The 19,528-nt window shown below is 46.5% G+C and overlaps 1 protein-coding gene across 3 annotated transcripts; it reads right to left on the bottom strand.

The window, feature by feature from the left end:
• Window positions 1-1,218: 1,218 nt before the first annotated feature.
• Window positions 1,219-18,008, bottom strand: LOC115203606 (troponin I, fast skeletal muscle-like). 3 transcript variants are annotated; one of them, XM_029768411.1, is made up of 7 exons: window positions 17,919-18,008; window positions 3,642-3,674; window positions 3,380-3,416; window positions 2,986-3,114; window positions 2,569-2,658; window positions 2,238-2,414; window positions 1,219-2,052 (listed from the first exon to the last, which is right to left on the bottom strand). In XM_029768411.1, the coding sequence occupies exons 2-7, from the start codon at window positions 3,647-3,649 to the stop codon at window positions 1,966-1,968; spliced, it is 528 nt and encodes a 175-aa protein (XP_029624271.1). In that variant the 5' UTR covers window positions 3,650-3,674; window positions 17,919-18,008; the 3' UTR covers window positions 1,219-1,965. The 3 variants fall into 3 exon arrangements, with proteins under 3 accessions (XP_029624271.1, XP_029624272.1, XP_029624273.1); XM_029768412.1 differs by having other exon boundaries at window positions 3,380-3,413; XM_029768413.1 differs by lacking the exon at window positions 3,642-3,674 and having other exon boundaries at window positions 3,380-3,413; window positions 17,919-17,935.
• Between the last annotated feature and the right edge of the window lie 1,520 nt (window positions 18,009-19,528).

The following is a 19,528-nucleotide window of genomic DNA, read 5'->3' as shown; positions in this document are numbered from 1 at the left end:
ACAGGTCGAGATACATTTTTGTAATCAAGTTGACAGACAGTGACACATTCAATACCAACTTGTACACTCTTTACACTCTTGCCTGCATCTAGCTTATCTAAAGCGTAATCAGTAGTCCAACAGTTGCAAACAAGCGTTTCTATTGGACAAATTCAAGTTTGTTAATCCCAGTTTTGTTCCGTTTGCTTCCATTTAAGATTTGTTTTTCAACAGAATCGGCTGAATGAATACACCCCTGATCAAACGCAAACACAGTTCATTTTCATAGCAGCCAGATTGTTGTATAATTACATCTGGCATCTACGTACTCTCCTCGTCTCACCTTTCCCTTCACTTGTGGACTTCAGTGCACAACACATCAGCTGTCTGTGACCAGGCGAAAAAACCTTTCCAAGCCAAACCTTCATATCATAACCGCTAACTGCTACACACAGTCTAAATCATTGTCACCATATTAGCTAACGTCAAGTCAACAACATAGCTTCTAGAAATAGCACTTTGGTAAACCTGCTACAATCATGCAGTACAGTGTACAGTTAGCAGCAAGCAGTTTAGCAGTTACACCGGCAGGCCACGGTGGCAATAAATGAATCAAACCAAACGCTTACCTTGATTTTTGAAGAAATTAATTAGTTTGTAACTGTTCAACTATTGTCTTTCTCTCTCTTTGAGTCAACTACTCACCACATTTTATGCACTGCAGTGCTAGCTAGTTGTAGCTTATGCTTTCAATACTAGATTAATTCTCTGATCCTTTGATTGGGTGGACAACATGTCAGTTCATGCTGCAAGAGCTCTGATAGGTTGGAGGACGTCTTGCAGAAGTTGTCATAATTACTGTGTAAGTCTATGGAAGGGGGTGAGAACCGTGAGCCTCCGAGGTTTTGTATTGAAGTCAATGTACCCAGAGGAGGATGGAAGCTAGCTGTCCTCCGGCTACAACATGGTGCTACCCTACAGAGTGCTGCTGAGGCTACTGTAGACCTTCAATGAAAATAGTGTATTTTAATCAATTATTTGGTGACGTGAATATTTGAGTATGTTTTATCTAAAAAGGATAGCATTTTTAATGTTTCACAATTTTTATTTCTATGAAATTCACTGAGGAGGATGGTCCTCCACTGACTCCTCTGAGGAGCCTCCACTGACTTACAGTCACGCATGCTTACATTTTACAATTCAGCCATTTCACCCCCCCATTATAAAAAATAAATAACAAAATATTGAAGTATTTTATTTTATTAGAGTAAATAGGAATAACAAGAAGAGAATGAATCATACAGGACGACGGGTCAGATTCAAACCAACGTCCACTCTGGTTCTATTATGGTCTATAGGTGGCAGCACTAACCTCTACATGTATCATACAGGACGACGGGTCAGATTCAAACCAACGTCCACTCTGGTTCTATTATGGTCTATAGGTGGCAGCACTAACCTCTACATGTATCATACAGGACGACGGGTCAGATTCAAACCAACGTCCACTCTGGTTCCATTATGGTCTATAGGTGGCAGCACTAACCACTACATTCTGCTCATTTAGCAGACACTGTGCCACTGACAAATCAACACAGATATGTATTGTTGTTGATGTTGATGTCGTGCTGTGCTGTATACACTGTGGTGTGTTTGATGTATGTGTTTTTAAGTAAGCCGCCCTTTTGGCCTGGTCTCCCTTGTGAAAGAGGTCTCCTGACCTCGATGGTGCTTCTTGGATAAATAACATTTAAATAAACAGAAAATATTAACTTCTCTTCATATACATTACATTGGGGTATGCATGATAGTGGGTACCTTGTACTACTGCTACTACTAATACCTGTATTCACGCTTTACTACTATCCTGAGCAATCACACATTCTTCCTCATCCTGAGCAAACACGGTCGTGGGGGGGTAGATTAAAATGCAGGATGTTATCAGATGAGACTTATGAACAGTAATACACATATTGGGGGACTTGTTTAAGGGTCGGACTCAAACATCTTCTTTCTACCATCCATGCCAGCCTTGTCCTCAATGTTCTTACGCCAGTCAGCTGCATCTTTCACCTGTGGAGTTAGAGAAGGGAGAGGAGAGGAGAGGAGAGGAGAGGAGAGGAGAGGAGAGGAGAGGAGAGGAGAGGAGGTTATGAGGCGGTTTGTGAACCCTGATATTCCAAATTGTGTCAGTCTATTTAGCACGGGGCCTCTTGGACACATTATAACCCTACTCAGTAAAACAGAAGCAACCCTACCTCCTCCTTGACCTCCTTCTTGACCTGCTTCAGGTTGGACCTCAGATCCATGGACACCTTGTGTTTGGAGCCCAGCAGAGCCTGGAGCATAGCATCAGCAGACATACGCACTTTCTTCAGGACGGGCTTCTTGAACTTTCCCTTCAGGTCCTGTACTTTTATCTGCAGATCCTCAATCTGGAGAGAGAGAGAGAGAGAGAGAGAGAGAGAGAGAGAGAGAGAGAGAGAGAGAGAGAGAGAGAGAGAGAGACAGCATGCTCGTCACTGAAATGCCCCCTTATACTGAAGAATGACCATCTGTCCAGGAATATATTTGGAAATGTAACTGTACCTCCTTATCGGACTTGGCTACTTTGCTTTGTGTGTCATATCTCTGTTCATCAACTGTATCAATCTGCTGGTGGAGCTTCTTGCACAGATCCTGGAGAGAGGGAGAGGGAGAAGGGGAGAGAGAGGGGGAGAGAGAGAGAGAGAGAGAGAGAGAGAGAGAGAGAAAATGTAAGCTAGTACATTTAAAGAAAATAGGAGATATTTGTGAAATAATATAACTGTAATAACTGAATATCCTGGAAAGCTACAATCCAGCTTGATTTTGTTCCACCCTTACTTTAACACCCCTAATTGAGTAGGTCAGCTGCTCGTCAGGACCATGATTGGCTGAATCAGTTGTGTTATAGTGGGGCTGGAGCAAAAACCTGCACACCCAGTAGCTCTCCATAGGTTGGTCAACAACTACCGCTTTTCATACCTGGAGTTCCTGCATGGATCCCGGGACGGAGAGGGAGGGGACATTCTCATCCATGTACCTGTTTTTCTCCTCCTCTGCCTGGATGGCCTCAGCCTCTATGACCCCCTGGGCAATCTGGAGCATCAAGCTCTGGGGGAAATAACACAGGGGGAAGTGGTTAACCAGCTAATCAGAAATGCAGTTGTTAAATGTAAGTTTTGTCAATAATTTGACTATTTGGATTAAAGTTGGGTTTAGTCTACATCCCTGTCACACTCCCCAGAAAAAAAAACGTTTATTTATTTTTATTCTGGATTTATGTTTTGAAATCTTGAATTCAGATTTTTTTGAATTTGATAATAGATATATAAAATATAGAATCCTTTGTTGTTGTGCGTCTAGGTCTCCTCCTTACCTTCAGATGTTGCCTGCGACTCGATGACATCTTTCTACTTCAGAGAAGATTAGATGGGGGGGAGGAAAAACATGAGTTGAGATACACAGCTTTAAGAGCTTTGGATGAAAGCCACAGAATAACAGTTGATGTACTGAATGCTCCTGAAGATCACCAAAAGTAGACATGTATAATATATGGAATTCTTGATTCTTAGAAGATATCTCAGTCAAAATGCAGTTTGAGAGAGCTGTAATTGTACTCAAACAGAATCAGTACATACTCTGACATCTTGGCCGGTGGTTGATATCACTTCCTTTGAAGAGAGATATGAATAAGTTGTTAACTTGTGAAGATATGATAGTTATGGCATTTAACTCAATGTACCTTTATAGTCGACCCTTTGTGGAAATGATTCATTTTAACACACAGACCTCAGGGTGGAGGGGCACAACACATCTCTACATTTTAAAGTACAGGTCTCAGGGTGGAGGGGCACAACACATCTCTACATTTTAAAGTACGGGCCTCAGGGTGGAGGGGCACAACACATCTCTACATTTTAAAGTACGGGCCTCAGGGTGGAGGGGCCCAACACATCTCTACATTTTAAAGTACGGGCCTCAGGGTGGAGGGGCACAACACATCTCTACATTTTAAAGTACAGGCCTCAGGGTGGAGGGGCCCAACACATCTCTACATTTTAAAGTACAGGCCTCAGGGTGGAGGGGCACAACACATCTCTACATTTTAAAGTACGGGCCTCAGGGTGGAGGGGCACAACACATCTCTACATTTTAAAGTACGGGCCTCAGGGTGGAGGGGCATAACCCATCTCTACATTTTAAAGTACAGGCCTCAGGGTGGAGGGGCACAACACATCTCTACATTTTAAAGTACGGGCCTCAGGGTGGAGGGGCACAACACATCTCTACATTTTAAAGTACAGGCCTCAGGGTGGAGGGGCCCAACACATCTCTACATTTTAAAGTACGGGCCTCAGGGTGGAGGGGCACAACACATCTCTACATTTTAAAGTACGGGCCTCAGGGTGGAGGGGCACAACACATCTCTACATTTTAAAGTACAGGCCTCAAGGTGGAGGGGCACTAAACATCTCTACATTTAGACAGGGTGTGGTAAGGCAGTTGTCTTGTATCATGGGTCTATTTGTGTGTTCCTGTGTGATGGTGAGGGGGTAGCTGACTAACACCCGAAACCACAACAGCTGAGAACTCCCTCCCTGCCTGCCTCCTGTGGACTTTCCTTAAAGTGTCTCAAGACAGGGTGCAGCAAAAGGTCCAACACACATCTCAGAAAATAACTGGCTGGGCTGCTGGCTCTGTCTGACAGACATAGACCACGATAATAACCATGTAGTCTGGACACTGACTGGGTTGCTGGCTCTGTCAAACAGACATAGACCACGATCATAACCATGTCGTCTGGACACTAGTGTACTGACTGGGCTGCTGGCTCTGTCTTACAGACATAGACCACGATCATAACCATGTAGTCTGGACACTAGTGTACTGACTGGGCTGCTGGCTCTGTCTGACAGACATAGACGACGATCATAACCATGTAGTCTGGACACTAGTGTACTAACTGGGCTGCTGGCTCTGTCTAACAGACATAGACCACGATCATAACCATGTAGTCTGGACACTAGTGTACTGACTGGGCTGCTGGCTCTGTCTAACAGACATAGACCACGATCATAACCATGTAGTCTGGACACTAGTGTACTGACTGGGCTGCTGGCTCTGTCTAACAGACATAGACCACGATCATAACCATGTAGTCTGGACACTAGTGTACTGACTGGGCTGCTGGCTCTGTCTAACAGACATAGACCACAATCATAACCATGTAGTCTGGACACTAGTGTACTGACTGGGCTGCTGGCTCTGTCTGACAGACATAGACCACGATCATAACCATGTAGTCTGGACACTAGTGTACTGACTGGGCTGCTGGCTCTGTCTGACAGACATAGACCACGATCATAACCATGTAGTCTGGACACTGACTGGGATGCTGGCTCTGTCTGACGGACATAGACCACGATCATAACCATGTAGTCTGGACACTAGTGTACTGACTGGGCTGCTGGCTCTGTCTAGCAGACATAGACCACGATCATAACCATGTAGTCTGGACACTAGTGTACTGACTGGGCTGCTGGCTCTGTCTAACAGACATAGACCACGATCATAACCATGTAGTCTGGACACTAGTGTACTGACTGGGCTGCTGGCTCTGTCTAGCAGACATAGACCACGATCATAACCATGTTGTCTGGACACTAGTGTACTGACTGGCTGCTGGCTCTGTCTGACAGACATAGACCACGATCATAACTATGTAGTCTGGACACTAGTGTACTGACTGCGCTGCTGGCTCTGTCTAACAGACATTGACCACGATCATGACCATGTAGTCTGGACACTAGTGTACTGACTGGGCTGCTGGCTCTGTCAAACAGACATAGACCACGATCATAACCATGTAGTATGGACACTAGTGTACTGACTGGGCTGCTGGCTCTGTCTAACAGACATAGACCATGATCATAACCATGTAGTCTGGACACTAGTGTACTGACTGGGCTGCTGGCTCTGTCTGACAGACATAGACCACGATCATAACCATGTAGTCTGGACACTAGTGTACTGACTGGGCTGCTGGCTCTGTCTAACAGACATAGACCACGATCATAACCATGTAGTCTGGACACTAGTGTACTGACTGGGCTGCTGGCTCTGTCTAACAGACATAGACCACGATCATAACCATGTAGTATGGACACTAGTGTACTGACTGGGCTGCTGGCTCTGTCTAACAGACATAGACCACGATCATAACCATGTAGTCTGGACACTAGTGTACTGACTGGGCTGCTGGCTCTGTCTGACAGACATAGACCACGATCATAACCATGTAGTCTGGACACTGACTGGGATGCTGGCTCTGTCTGACGGACATAGACCACGATCATAACCATGTAGTCTGGACACTAGTGTACTGACTGGGCTGCTGGCTCTGTCTAACAGACATAGACCACGATCATAACCATGTAGTCTGGACACTAGTGTACTGACTGGGCTGCTGGCTCTGTCTAACAGACATAGACCACGATCATAACCATGTAGTCTGGACACTAGTGTACTGACTGGGCTGCTGGCTCTGTCTAGCAGACATAGACCACGATCATAACCATGTTGTCTGGACACTAGTGTACTGACTGGCTGCTGGCTCTGTCTGACAGACATAGACCACGATCATAACTATGTAGTCTGGACACTAGTGTACTGACTGGGCTGCTGGCTCTGTCTAACAGACATTGACCACGATCATAACCATGTAGTCTGGACACTAGTGTACTGACTGGGCTGCTGGCTCTGTCTAACAGACATAGACCACGATCATAACCATGTAGTCTGGACACTAGTGTACTGACTGGGCTGCTGGCTCTGTCTAACAGACATAGACCATGATCATAACCATGTAGTCTGGACACTACTGTACTGCCTGGGCTGCTGGCTCTGTCTGACAGACATAGACCACGATCATAACCATGTAGTCTGGACACTAGTGTACTGACTGGGCTGCTGGCTCTGTCTAACAGACATAGACCACGATCATAACCATGTAGTCTGGACACTAGTGTACTGACTGGGCTGCTGGCTCTGTCTAACAGACATAGACCACGATCATAACCATGTAGTCTGGACACTAGTGTACTGACTGGGCTGCTGGCTCTGTCTAACAGACATAGACCACGATCATAACCATGTAGTCTGGACATTAGTGTACTGACTGGGCTGCTGGCTCTGTCTAACAGACATAGACCACGATCATAACCATGTAGTCTGGACACTAGTGTACTGACTGGGCTGCTGGCTCTGTCTGACAGACATAGACCACGATCATAACCATGTAGTCTGGACACTAGTGTATTGACTGGGCTGCTGGCTCTGTCTGACAGACATAGACCACGACCATAACCATGTAGTCTGGACACTAGTGTACTGACTGGGCTGCTGGCTCTGTCTGACAGACATAGACCACGATCATAACCATGTAGTCTGGACACTGACTGGGATGCTGGCTCTGTCTGACGGACATAGACCACGATCATAACCATGTAGTCTGGACACTAGTGTACTGACTGGGCTGCTGGCTCTGTCTAGCAGACATAGACCACGATCATAACCATGTAGTCTGGACACTAGTGTACTGACTGGACTGCTGGCTCTGTCTAACAGACATAGACCACGATCATAACCATGTAGTCTGGACACTAGTATACTGACTGGGCTGCTGGCTCTGTCTAGCAGACATAGACCACGATCATAACCATGTTGTCTGGACACTAGTGTACTGACTGGCTGCTGGCTCTGTCTGACAGACATAGACCACGATCATAACTATGTAGTCTGGACACTAGTGTACTGACTGGGCTGCTGGCTCTGTCTAACAGACATTGACCACGATCATAACCATGTAGTCTGGACACTAGTGTACTGACTGGGCTGCTGGCTCTGTCTAACAGACATAGACCACGATCATAACCATGTAGTCTGGACACTAGTGTACTGACTGGGCTGCTGGCTCTGTCTAACAGACATAGACCATGATCATAACCATGTAGTCTGGACACTAGTGTACTGACTGGGCTGCTGGCTCTGTCTAACAGACATAGACCACGATCATAACCATGTAGTCTGGACACTAGTGTACTGACTGGGCTGCTGGCTCTGTCTAACATACATAGACCACGATCATAACCATGTAGTCTGGACACTAGTGTACTGACTGGGCTGCTGGCTCTGTCTAACAGACATAGACCACGATCATAACCATGTAGTCTGGACACTGACTGGGTTGCTGGCTCTGTCTAACAGACATAGACCACGATCATAACCATGTAGTCTGGACACTGGTGTACTGACTGGGCTGCTGGCTCTGTCTGACAGACATAGACCACGATCATAACCATGTAGTCTGGACACTAGTGTACTGACTGGGCTGCTGGCTCTGTCTGACAGACATAGACCACGATCATAACCATGCAGTCTGGACACTAGTGTACTGACTGGGCTGCTGGCTCTGTCTGACAGACATAGACCACGATCATAACCATGTAGTCTGGACACTGACTGGGATGCTGGCTCTGTCTGACGGACATAGACCACGATCATAACCATGTAGTCTGGACACTAGTGTACTGACTGGGCTGCTGGCTCTGTCTAGCAGACATAGACCACGATCATAACCATGTAGTCTGGACACTAGTGTACTGACTGGGCTGCTGGCTCTGTCTGACAGACATAGACCACGATCATAACCATGTAGTCTGGACACTAGTGTACTGACTGGGCTGCTGGCTCTGTCTAACAGACATAGACCACGATCATAACCATGTAGTCTGGACACTAGTGTACTGACTGGGCTGCTGGCTCTGTCTAACAGACATAGACCACGATCATAACCATGTAGTCTGGACACTAGTGTACTGACTGGGCTGCTGGCTCTGTCTAACAGACATAGACCACGATCATAACCATGTAGTCTGGACACTAGTGTACTGGCTGTGCTGCTGTCTCTGTCTGACAGACATAGACCACGATCATAACCATGTAGTCTGGACACTGACTGGGATGCTGGCTCTGTCTGACGGACATAGACCACGATCATAACCATGTAGTCTGGACACTAGTGTACTGACTGGGCTGCTGGCTCTGTCTAGCAGACATAGACCACGATCATAACCATGTAGTCTGGACACTAGTGTACTGACTGGGCTGCTGGCTCTGTCTAACATACATAGACCACGATCATAACCATGTAGTCTGGACACTAGTGTACTGACTGGGCTGCTGGCTCTGTCTAACAGACATAGACCACGATCATAACCATGTAGTCTGGACACTGACTGGGTTGCTGGCTCTGTCTAACAGACATAGACCACGATCATAACCATGTAGTCTGGACACTGGTGTACTGACTGGTCTGCTGGCTCTGTCTGACAGACATAGACCACGATCATAACCATGTAGTCTGGACACTAGTGTACTGACTGGGCTGCTGGCTCTGTCTGACAGACATAGACCACGATCATAACCATGCAGTCTGGACACTAGTGTACTGACTGGGCTGCTGGCTCTGTCTGACAGACATAGACCACGATCATAACCATGTAGTCTGGACACTGACTGGGATGCTGGCTCTGTCTGACGGACATAGACCACGATCATAACCATGTAGTCTGGACACTAGTGTACTGACTGGGCTGCTGGCTCTGTCTAGCAGACATAGACCACGATCATAACCATGTAGTCTGGACACTAGTGTACTGACTGGGCTGCTGGCTCTGTCTGACAGACATAGACCACGATCATAACCATGTAGTCTGGACACTAGTGTACTGACTGGGCTGCTGGCTCTGTCTAACAGACATAGACCACGATCATAACCATGTAGTCTGGACACTAGTGTACTGACTGGGCTGCTGGCTCTGTCTAACAGACATAGACCACGATCATAACCATGTAGTCTGGACACTAGTGTACTGACTGGGCTGCTGGCTCTGTCTAACAGACATAGACCACGATCATAACCATGTAGTCTGGACACTAGTGTACTGGCTGTGCTGCTGTCTCTGTCTGACAGACATAGACCACGATCATAACCATGTAGTCTGGACACTGACTGGGATGCTGGCTCTGTCTGACGGACATAGACCACGATCATAACCATGTAGTCTGGACACTAGTGTACTGACTGGGCTGCTGGCTCTGTCTAGCAGACATAGACCACGATCATAACCATGTAGTCTGGACACTAGTGTACTGACTGGGCTGCTGGCTCTGTCTAACAGACATATACCACGATCATAACCATGTAGTCTACACACTAGTGTACTGACTGGGCTGCTGGCTCTGTCTGACAGACATAGACCACGATCATAACCATGTAGTCTGGACACTAGTGTACTGACTGGGCTGCTGGCTCTGTCTGACAGACATAGACCACGATCATAACCATGTAGTCTGGACACTAGTGTACTGACTGGGCTGCTGGCTCTGTCTAACAGACATAGACCACGATCATAACCATGTAGTCTGGACACTAGTGTACTGACTGGGCTGCTGGCTCTGTCTAACAGACATAGACCACGATCATAACCATGTAGTCTGGACACTAGTGTACTGACTGGGCTGCTGGCTCTGTCTAACAGACATAGACCACGATCATAACCATGTAGTCTGGACACTAGTGTACTGACTGGGCTGCTGGCTCTGTCTGACAGACATAGACCACGATCATAACCATGTAGTCTGGACACTAGTGTACTGACTGGGCTGCTGGCTCTGTCTGACAGACATATACCACGATCATAACCATGTAGTCTGGACACTAGTGTACTGACTGGGCTGCTGGCTCTGTCTGACAGACATAGACCACGATCATAACCATGTAGTCTGGACACTGACTGGGATGCTGGCTCTGTCTGACGGACATAGACCACGATCATAACCATGTAGTCTGGACACTAGTGTACTGACTGGGCTGCTGGCTCTGTCTAGCAGACATAGACCACGATCATAACCATGTAGTCTGGACACTAGTGTACTGACTGGGCTGCTGGCTCTGTCTAACAGACATAGACCACGATCATAACCATGTAGTCTGGACACTAGTGTACTGACTGGGCTGCTGGCTCTGTCTAGCAGACATAGACCACGATCATAACCATGTTGTCTGGACACTAGTGTACTGACTGGCTGCTGGCTCTGTCTGACAGACATAGACCACGATCATAACCATGTAGTCTGGACACTAGTGTACTGACTGGGCTGCTGGCTCTGTCTAACAGACATAGACCACGATCATAACCATTTAGTCTGGACACTGACTGGGTTGCTGGCTCTGTCTAACAGACATAGACCACGATCATAACCATGTAGTCTGGACACTGGTGAACTGACTGGGCTGCTGGCTCTGTCTGACAGACATAGACCACGATCATAACCATGTAGTCTGGACACTAGTGTACTGACTGGGCTGCTGGCAATGTCTAACAGACATAGACCACGATCATAACCATTTAGTCTGGACACTGACTGGGTTGCTGGCTCTGTCTAACAGACATAGACCACGATCATAACCATGTAGTCTGGACACTGGTGAACTGACTGGGCTGCTGGCTCTGTCTGACAGACATAGACCACGATCATAACCATGTAGTCTGGACACTAGTGTACTGACTGGGCTGCTGGCTCTGTCTGACAGACATAGACCACGATCATAACCATGTAGTCTGGACACTAGTGTACTGACTGGGCTGCTGGCTCTGTCTGACAGACATAGACCACGATCATAACCATGTAGTCTGGACACTGACTGGGATGCTGGCTCTGTCTGACGGACATAGACCACGATCATAACCATGTAGTCTGGACACTAGTGTACTGACTGGGCTGCTGGCTCTGTCTAGCAGTCATAGACCACGATCATAACCATGTAGTATGGACACTAGTGTACTGACTGGGCTGCTGGCTCTGTCTGACAGACATAGACCACGATCATAACCATGTAGTCTGGACACTAGTGTACCGACTGGGCTGCTGGCTCTGTCTAACAGACATAGACCACGATCATAACCATGTAGTCTGGACACTAGTGTACTGACTGGGCTGCTGGCTCTGTCTAACAGACATAGACCACGATCATAACCATGTAGTCTGGACACTAGTGTACTGACTGGGCTGCTGGCTCTGTCTAACAGACATAGACCACGATCATAACCATGTTGTCTGGACACTAGTGTACTGGCTGGGCTGCTGGCTCTGTCTGAAAGACATAGACCACGATCATAACCATGTAGTCTGGACACTGACTGGGATGCTGGCTCTGTCTGACGGACATAGACCACGATCATAACCATGTAGTCTGGACACTAGTGTACTGACTGGGCTGCTGGCTCTGTCTAGCAGACATAGACCACGATCATAACCATGTAGTCTGGACACTAGTGTACTGACTGGGCTGCTGGCTCTGTCTAACAGACATATACCACGATCATAACCATGTAGTCTAGACACTATTGTACTGACTGGGCTGCTGGCTCTGTCTGACAGACATAGACCACGATCATAACCATGTAGTCTGGACACTAGTGTACTGACTGGGCTGCTGGCTCTGTCTGACAGACATAGACCACGATCATAACCATGTAGTCTGGACACTAGTGTACTGACTGGGCTGCTGGCTCTGTTTGACAGACATAGACCACGATCATAACCATGTAGTCTGGACACTAGTGTACTGACTGGGCTGCTGGCTCTGTCTAACAGACATAGACCACGATCATAACCATGTAGTCTGGACACTAGTGTACTGACTGGGCTGCTGGCTCTGTCTAACAGACATAGACCACGATCATAACCATGTAGTCTGGACACTAGTGTACTGACTGGGCTGCTGGCTCTGTCTAACAGACATAGACCACGATCATAACCATGTAGTCTGGACACTAGTGTACTGACTGGGCTGCTGGCTCTGTCTAACAGACATAGACCACGATCATAACCATGTAGTCTGGACACTGACTGGGTTGCTGGCTCTGTCTAACAGACATAGACCACGATCATAACCATGTAGTCTGGACACTAGTGTACTGACTGGGCTGCTGGCTCTGTCTAACAGACATAGACCACGATCATAACCATGTAGTCTGGACACTAGTGTACTGACTGGGCTGCTGGCTCTGTCTGACAGACATAGACCACGATCATAACCATGTAGTCTGGACACTAGTGTACTGACTGGGCTGCTGGCTCTGTCTGACAGACATAGACCACGATCATAACCATGTAGTCTGGACACTAGTGTACTGACTGGGCTGCTGGCTCTGTCTAACAGACATAGACCACGATCATAACCATGTAGTCTGGACACTAGTGTACTGACTGGGCTGCTGGCTCTGTCTAACAGACATAGACCACGATCATAACCATGTAGTCTGGACACTAGTGTACTGACTGGGCTGCTGGCTCTGTCTAACAAACATAGACCACGATCATAACCATGTAGTCTGGACACTAGTGTACTGACTGGGCTGCTGGCTCTGTCTGACAGACATAGACCACGATCATAACCATGTAGTCTGGACACTAGTGTACTGACTGGGCTGCTGGCTCTGTCTGACAGACATATACCACGATCATAACCATGTAGTCTGGACACTAGTGTACTGACTGGGCTGCTGGCTCTGTCTGACAGACATAGACCACGATCATAACCATGTAGTCTGGACACTGACTGGGATGCTGGCTCTGTCTGACGGACATACACCACGATCATAACCATGTAGTCTGGACACTAGTGTACTGACTGGGCTGCTGGCTCTGTCTAGCAGACATAGACCACGATCATAACCATGTAGTCTGGACACTAGTGTACTGACTGGGCTGCTGGCTCTGTCTAACAGACATAGACCACGATCATAACCATGTAGTCTGGACACTAGTGTACTGACTGGGCTGCTGGCTCTGTCTGACAGACATAGACCACGATCATAACCATGTAGTCTGGACACTAGTGTACTGACTGGGCTGCTGGCTCTGTCTAACAGACATAGACCACGATCATAACCATGTAGTCTGGACACTAGTGTACTGACTGGGCTGCTGGCTCTGTCTAACAGACATAGACCACGATCATAACCATGTAGTCTGGACACTGACTGGGTTGCTGGCTCTGTCTAACAGACATAGACCACGATCATAACCATGTAGTCTGGACACTAGTGTACTGACTGGGCTGCTGGCTCTGTCTAACAGACATTGACCACGATCATAACCATGTAGTCTGGACACTAGTGTACTGACTGGGCTGCTGGCTCTGTCTGACAGACATAGACCACGATCATAACCATGTAGTCTGGACACTAGTGTACTGACTGGGCTGCTGGCTCTGTGTGACAGACATAGACCACGATCATAACCATGTAGTCTGGACACTAGTGTACTGACTGGGCTGCTGGCTCTGTCTAACAGACATAGACCACGATCATAACCATGTAGTCTGGACACTAGTGTACTGACTGGGCTGCTGGCTCTGTCTAACAGACATAGACCACGATCATAACCATGTAGTCTGGACACTAGTGTACTGACTGGGCTGCTGGCTCTGTCTAACAGACATAGACCACGATCATAACCATGTAGTCTGGACACTAGTGTACTGACTGGGCTACTGGCTCTGTCTGACAGACATAGACCACGATCATAACCATGTAGTCTGGACACTAGTGTACTGACTGGGCTGCTGGCTCTGTCTGACAGACATAGACCACGATCATAACCATGTAGTCTGGACACTAGTGTACTGACTGGGCTGCTGGCTCTGTCTGACAGACATAGACCACGATCATAACCATGTAGTGTGGACACTGACTGGGATGCTGGCTCTGTCTGACGGACATAGACCACGATCATAACCATGTAGTCTGGACACTAGTGTACTGACTGGGCTGCTGGCTCTGTCTAGCAGACATAGACCACGATCATAACCATGTAGTCTGGACACTAGTGTACTGACTGGGCTGCTGGCTCTGTCTAGCAGACATAGACCACGATCATAACCATGTTGTCTGGACACTAGTGTACTGACTGGCTGCTGGCTCTGTCTGACAGACATAGACCACGATCATAACCATGTAGTCTGGACACTAGTGTACTGACTGGGCTGCTGGCTCTGTCTAACAGACATAGACCACGATCATAACCATGTAGTCTGGACACTAGTGTACTGACTGGGCTGCTGGCTCTGTCTAACAGACATAGACCACCATCATAACCATGTAGTCTGGACACTAGTGTACTGACTGGGCTGCTGGCTCTGTCTAACAGACATAGACCACGATCATAACCATGTAGTCTGGACACTAGTGTACTGACTGGGCTGCTGGCTCTGTCTGACAGACATAGACCACGATCATAACCATGTAGTCTGGACACTAGTGTACTGACTGGGCTGCTGGCTCTGTCTAAAAGACATAGACCACGATCATAACCATGTAGTCTGGACACTAGTGTACTGACTGGGCTGCTGGCTCTGTCTAACAGACATAGACCACGATCATAACCATGTAGTCTGGACACTGACTGGGTTGCTGGCTCTGTCTAACAGACATAGACCACGATCATAACCATGTAGTCTGGACACTGGTGAACTGACTGGGCTGCTGGCTCTGTCTGACAGACATAGACCACGATCATAACCATGTAGTCTGGACACTAGTGTACTGACTGGGCTGCTGGCTCTGTCTGACAGACATAGACCACGATCATAACCATGTAGTCTGGACACTAGTGTACTGACTGGGCTGCTGGCTCTGTCTGACAGACATAGACCACGATCATAACCATGTAGTCTGGACACTGACTGGGATGCTGGCTCTGTCTGACGGACATAGACCACGATCATAACCATGTAGTATGGACACTAGTGTACTGACTGGGCTGCTGGCTCTGTCTAGCAGACATAGACCACGATCATAACCATGTAGTCTGGACACTAGTGTACTGACTGGGCTGCTGGCTCTGTCTGACAGACATAGACCACGATCATAACCATGTAGTCTGGACACTAGTGTACTGACTGGGCTGCTGGCTCTGTCTAACAGACATAGACCACGATCATAACCATGTAGTCTGGACACTAGTGTACTGACTGGGCTGCTGGCTCTGTCTAACAGACATAGACCACGATCATAACCATGTAGTCTGGACACTAGTGTACTGACTGGGCTGCTGGCTCTGTCTAACAGACATAGACCACGATTATAACCATGTTGTCTGGACACTAGTGTACTGGCTGGGCTGCTGGCTCTGTCTGACAGACATAGACCACGATCATAACCATGTAGTCTGGACACTGACTGGGATGCTGGCTCTGTCTGACGGACATAGACCACGATCATAACCATGTAGTCTGGACACTAGTGTACTGACTGGGCTGCTGGCTCTGTCTAGCAGACATAGACCACGATCATAACCATGTAGTCTGGACACTAGTGTACTGACTGGGCTGCTGGCTCTGTCTAACAGACATATACCACGATCATAACCATGTAGTCTAGACACTAGTGTACTGACTGGGCTGCTGGCTCTGTCTGACAGACATAGACCACGATCATAACCATGTAGTCTGGACACTAGTGTACTGACTGGGCTGCTGGCTCTGTCTGACGGACATAGACCACGATCATAACCATGTAGTCTGGACACTAGTGTACTGACTGGGCTGCTGGCTCTGTTTGACAGACATAGACCACGATCATAACCATGTAGTCTGGACACTAGTGTACTGACTGGGCTGCTGGCTCTGTCTAACAGACATAGACCACGATCATAACCATGTAGTCTGGACACTGACTGGGTTGCTGGCTCTGTCTAACAGACATAGACCACGATCATAACCATGTAGTCTGGACACTGGTGTACTGACTGGGCTGCTGGCTCTGTCTGACAGACATAGACCACGATCATAACCATGTAGTCTGGACACTAGTGTACTGACTGGGCTGCTGGCTCTGTCTGACAGACATAGACCACGATCATAACCATGTAGTCTGGACACTGACTGGGATGCTGGCTCTGTCTGACGGACATAGACCACGATCATGACCATGTAGTCTGGACACTAGTGTACTGACTGGGCTGCTGGCTCTGTCTAACAGACATAGACCACGATCATAACCATGTAGTCTGGACACTAGTGTCCTTCTGGCTCGTCTTTTATCTTTTAAATGTTTTATTTAGAAAGTGTTTTTGACATATCTGAGTGAAAAACAAGTTTGTCTGCCACTTCAAAAATGTCTAACAAATATATACATAAATGTTTACAGTGATAAAGAAAATCTGTCTTCAATTAATCAATATACAGTATGTCAGTTAGACTGGATAAATACCAGGAAGTCTTAAAACTATTTCCAATGAAGTGTGTAAAAAGATCATGTCATTCATTAAACCAATGTTCAGTATAACAGTAAAACTATAAGAATAACATCTTTGCTATTTCTCCTAAAACCTCTACCTACCGTGTGAGTCAGAGTTACAGAACAATTTTAACCATTTCATTAAAAAAAACCACTCCTTAAAACACAAAGCATTCTACCACAGTAACATATCTGTCTTCTGTGAGATGGATGGATACCCTTTTAATTCATAGATGCCAGTTGAATGTTAGAACAGCCAACCTACTAGTCAGCATCCTGATCCCAAGTGTTGAAAAAACGACCTGTCAAAGGCAAAGCATCTTCTTTTTTTAGTATAAACACCAAGCTGGTGTAAATTCTTGTAAATTAATACCACTTACACATGTTTCAGTGAGTAGCATCTATGTACTATGTTGTGTGATAATTACAGTCAGCTAATAGACCAATGCTAGACTATAAATCCCATTGATACTGAATCTCTACTGAATGCAGAGTTGAAACCATGAGAGGACAGGAGATAGAAGATAGGAATGGGAGGAATCTCACCTAGAAAGAAGAGAGCGTTGCAGGATGGAGGGATGAGTGACTGAGCTTGTCAAGCCAGGGAGGAGAAATATGATGAAGGGTATATATAGGCACAGTTCTGGGACCAGCTGTCTGTTTAACCCTAAAAGCGCCAACAGGGGTACATTTTGACCTCAAGGGCACAAAAACGTCATCATTTAAAACACAATTTTTTTGTCCTTCTGAAGCTTTAGGACTTGTCAAGCAACTAATAACCAACAAAAACACACCATGTACAATGATTTCTATGTTAATATGGTTTAATGAAAAAGGTATCTCTTTAGTTAGACGGAGAGGTAGGGAGTAACCAGATGAAATCAGAGATAAACAGAGAGGTAGGGAGTAACCAGATGAAATCAGAGTTAAACAGAGAGGTAGGGAGTAACCAGATGAAATCAGAGTTAAACAGAGAGGTAGGGAGTAACCAGATGAAATCAGATATAGACAGAGAGGTAGGGAGGTAGGGAGTAACCAGATGAAATCAGAGTTAAACAGAGAGGTAGGGAGCAACCAGATTAAATCAGAGTTAAACAGAGAGGTAGGGAGTAACCAGATTAAATCAGAGTTAAACAGAGAGGTAGGGAGTAACCAGATTAAATCAGAGTTAAACAGAGAGGTAGGGAGCAACCAGATTAAATCAGAGTTAAACAGAGAGGTAGGGAGTAACCAGATTAAATCAGAGTTATACAGAGAGGTAGGGAGCAACCAGATTAAATCAGAGTTAAACAGAGAGGTAGGGAGTAACCAGATGAAATCAGATATAGACAGAGAGGTAGGGAGTAACCAGATTAAATCAGAGTTAAACAGAGAGGTAGGGAGTAACCAGATTAAATCAGAGTTAAACAGAGAAGTAGGGAGTAACCAGATTAAATCAGAGTTAAACAGAGAGGTAGGGAGTAACCAGATGAAATCAGATATAGACAGAGAGGTAGGGAGTAACCAGATGAAATCAGAGTTAAACAGAGAGGTAGGGAGTAACCAGATGAAATCAGAGTTAAACAGAGAGGTAGGGAGTAACCAGATGAAATCAGAGTTAAACAGAGAGGTAGGGAGTAACCAGATGAAATCAGAGTTAAACAGAGAGGTAGGGAGTAACCAGATTAAATCAGAGTTAAACAGAGAGGTAGGGAGTAACCAGATGAAATCAGAGTTAAACAGAGAGGTAGGGAGTAACCAGATTAAATCAGAGTTAAACAGAGAGGTAGGGAGTAACCAGATGAAATCAGATATAGACAGAGAGGTAGGGAGCAACCAGATGAAATCACAGTTAAACAGAGAGGTAGGGAGTAACCAGATGAAATCACAGTTAAACAGAGAGGTAGGGAGTAACCAGATGAAATCACAGTTAAACAGAGAGGTAGGGAGTAACCAGATGAAATCAGAGTTAAACAGAGAGGTAGGGAGTAACCAGATGAAATCAGATATAGACAGAGAGGTAGGGAGGTAGGGAGTAACCAGATTAAATCACAGTTAGACAGAGAGGTAGGGAGTAACCAGATTAAATCAGAGTTAAACAGAGAAGTAGGGAGCAACCAGATGAAATCAGAGTTAAACAGAGAAGTAGGGAGCAACCAGATGAAATCAGAGTTAAA

The sequence above is a fragment of the Salmo trutta genome, chromosome 12 (genome assembly GCF_901001165.1).
Source record: "Salmo trutta chromosome 12, fSalTru1.1, whole genome shotgun sequence".
Taxonomy (NCBI): Eukaryota; Metazoa; Chordata; class Actinopteri; order Salmoniformes; family Salmonidae; genus Salmo; species Salmo trutta.
This window is presented reverse-complemented; position numbering and strand designations above follow the sequence as displayed.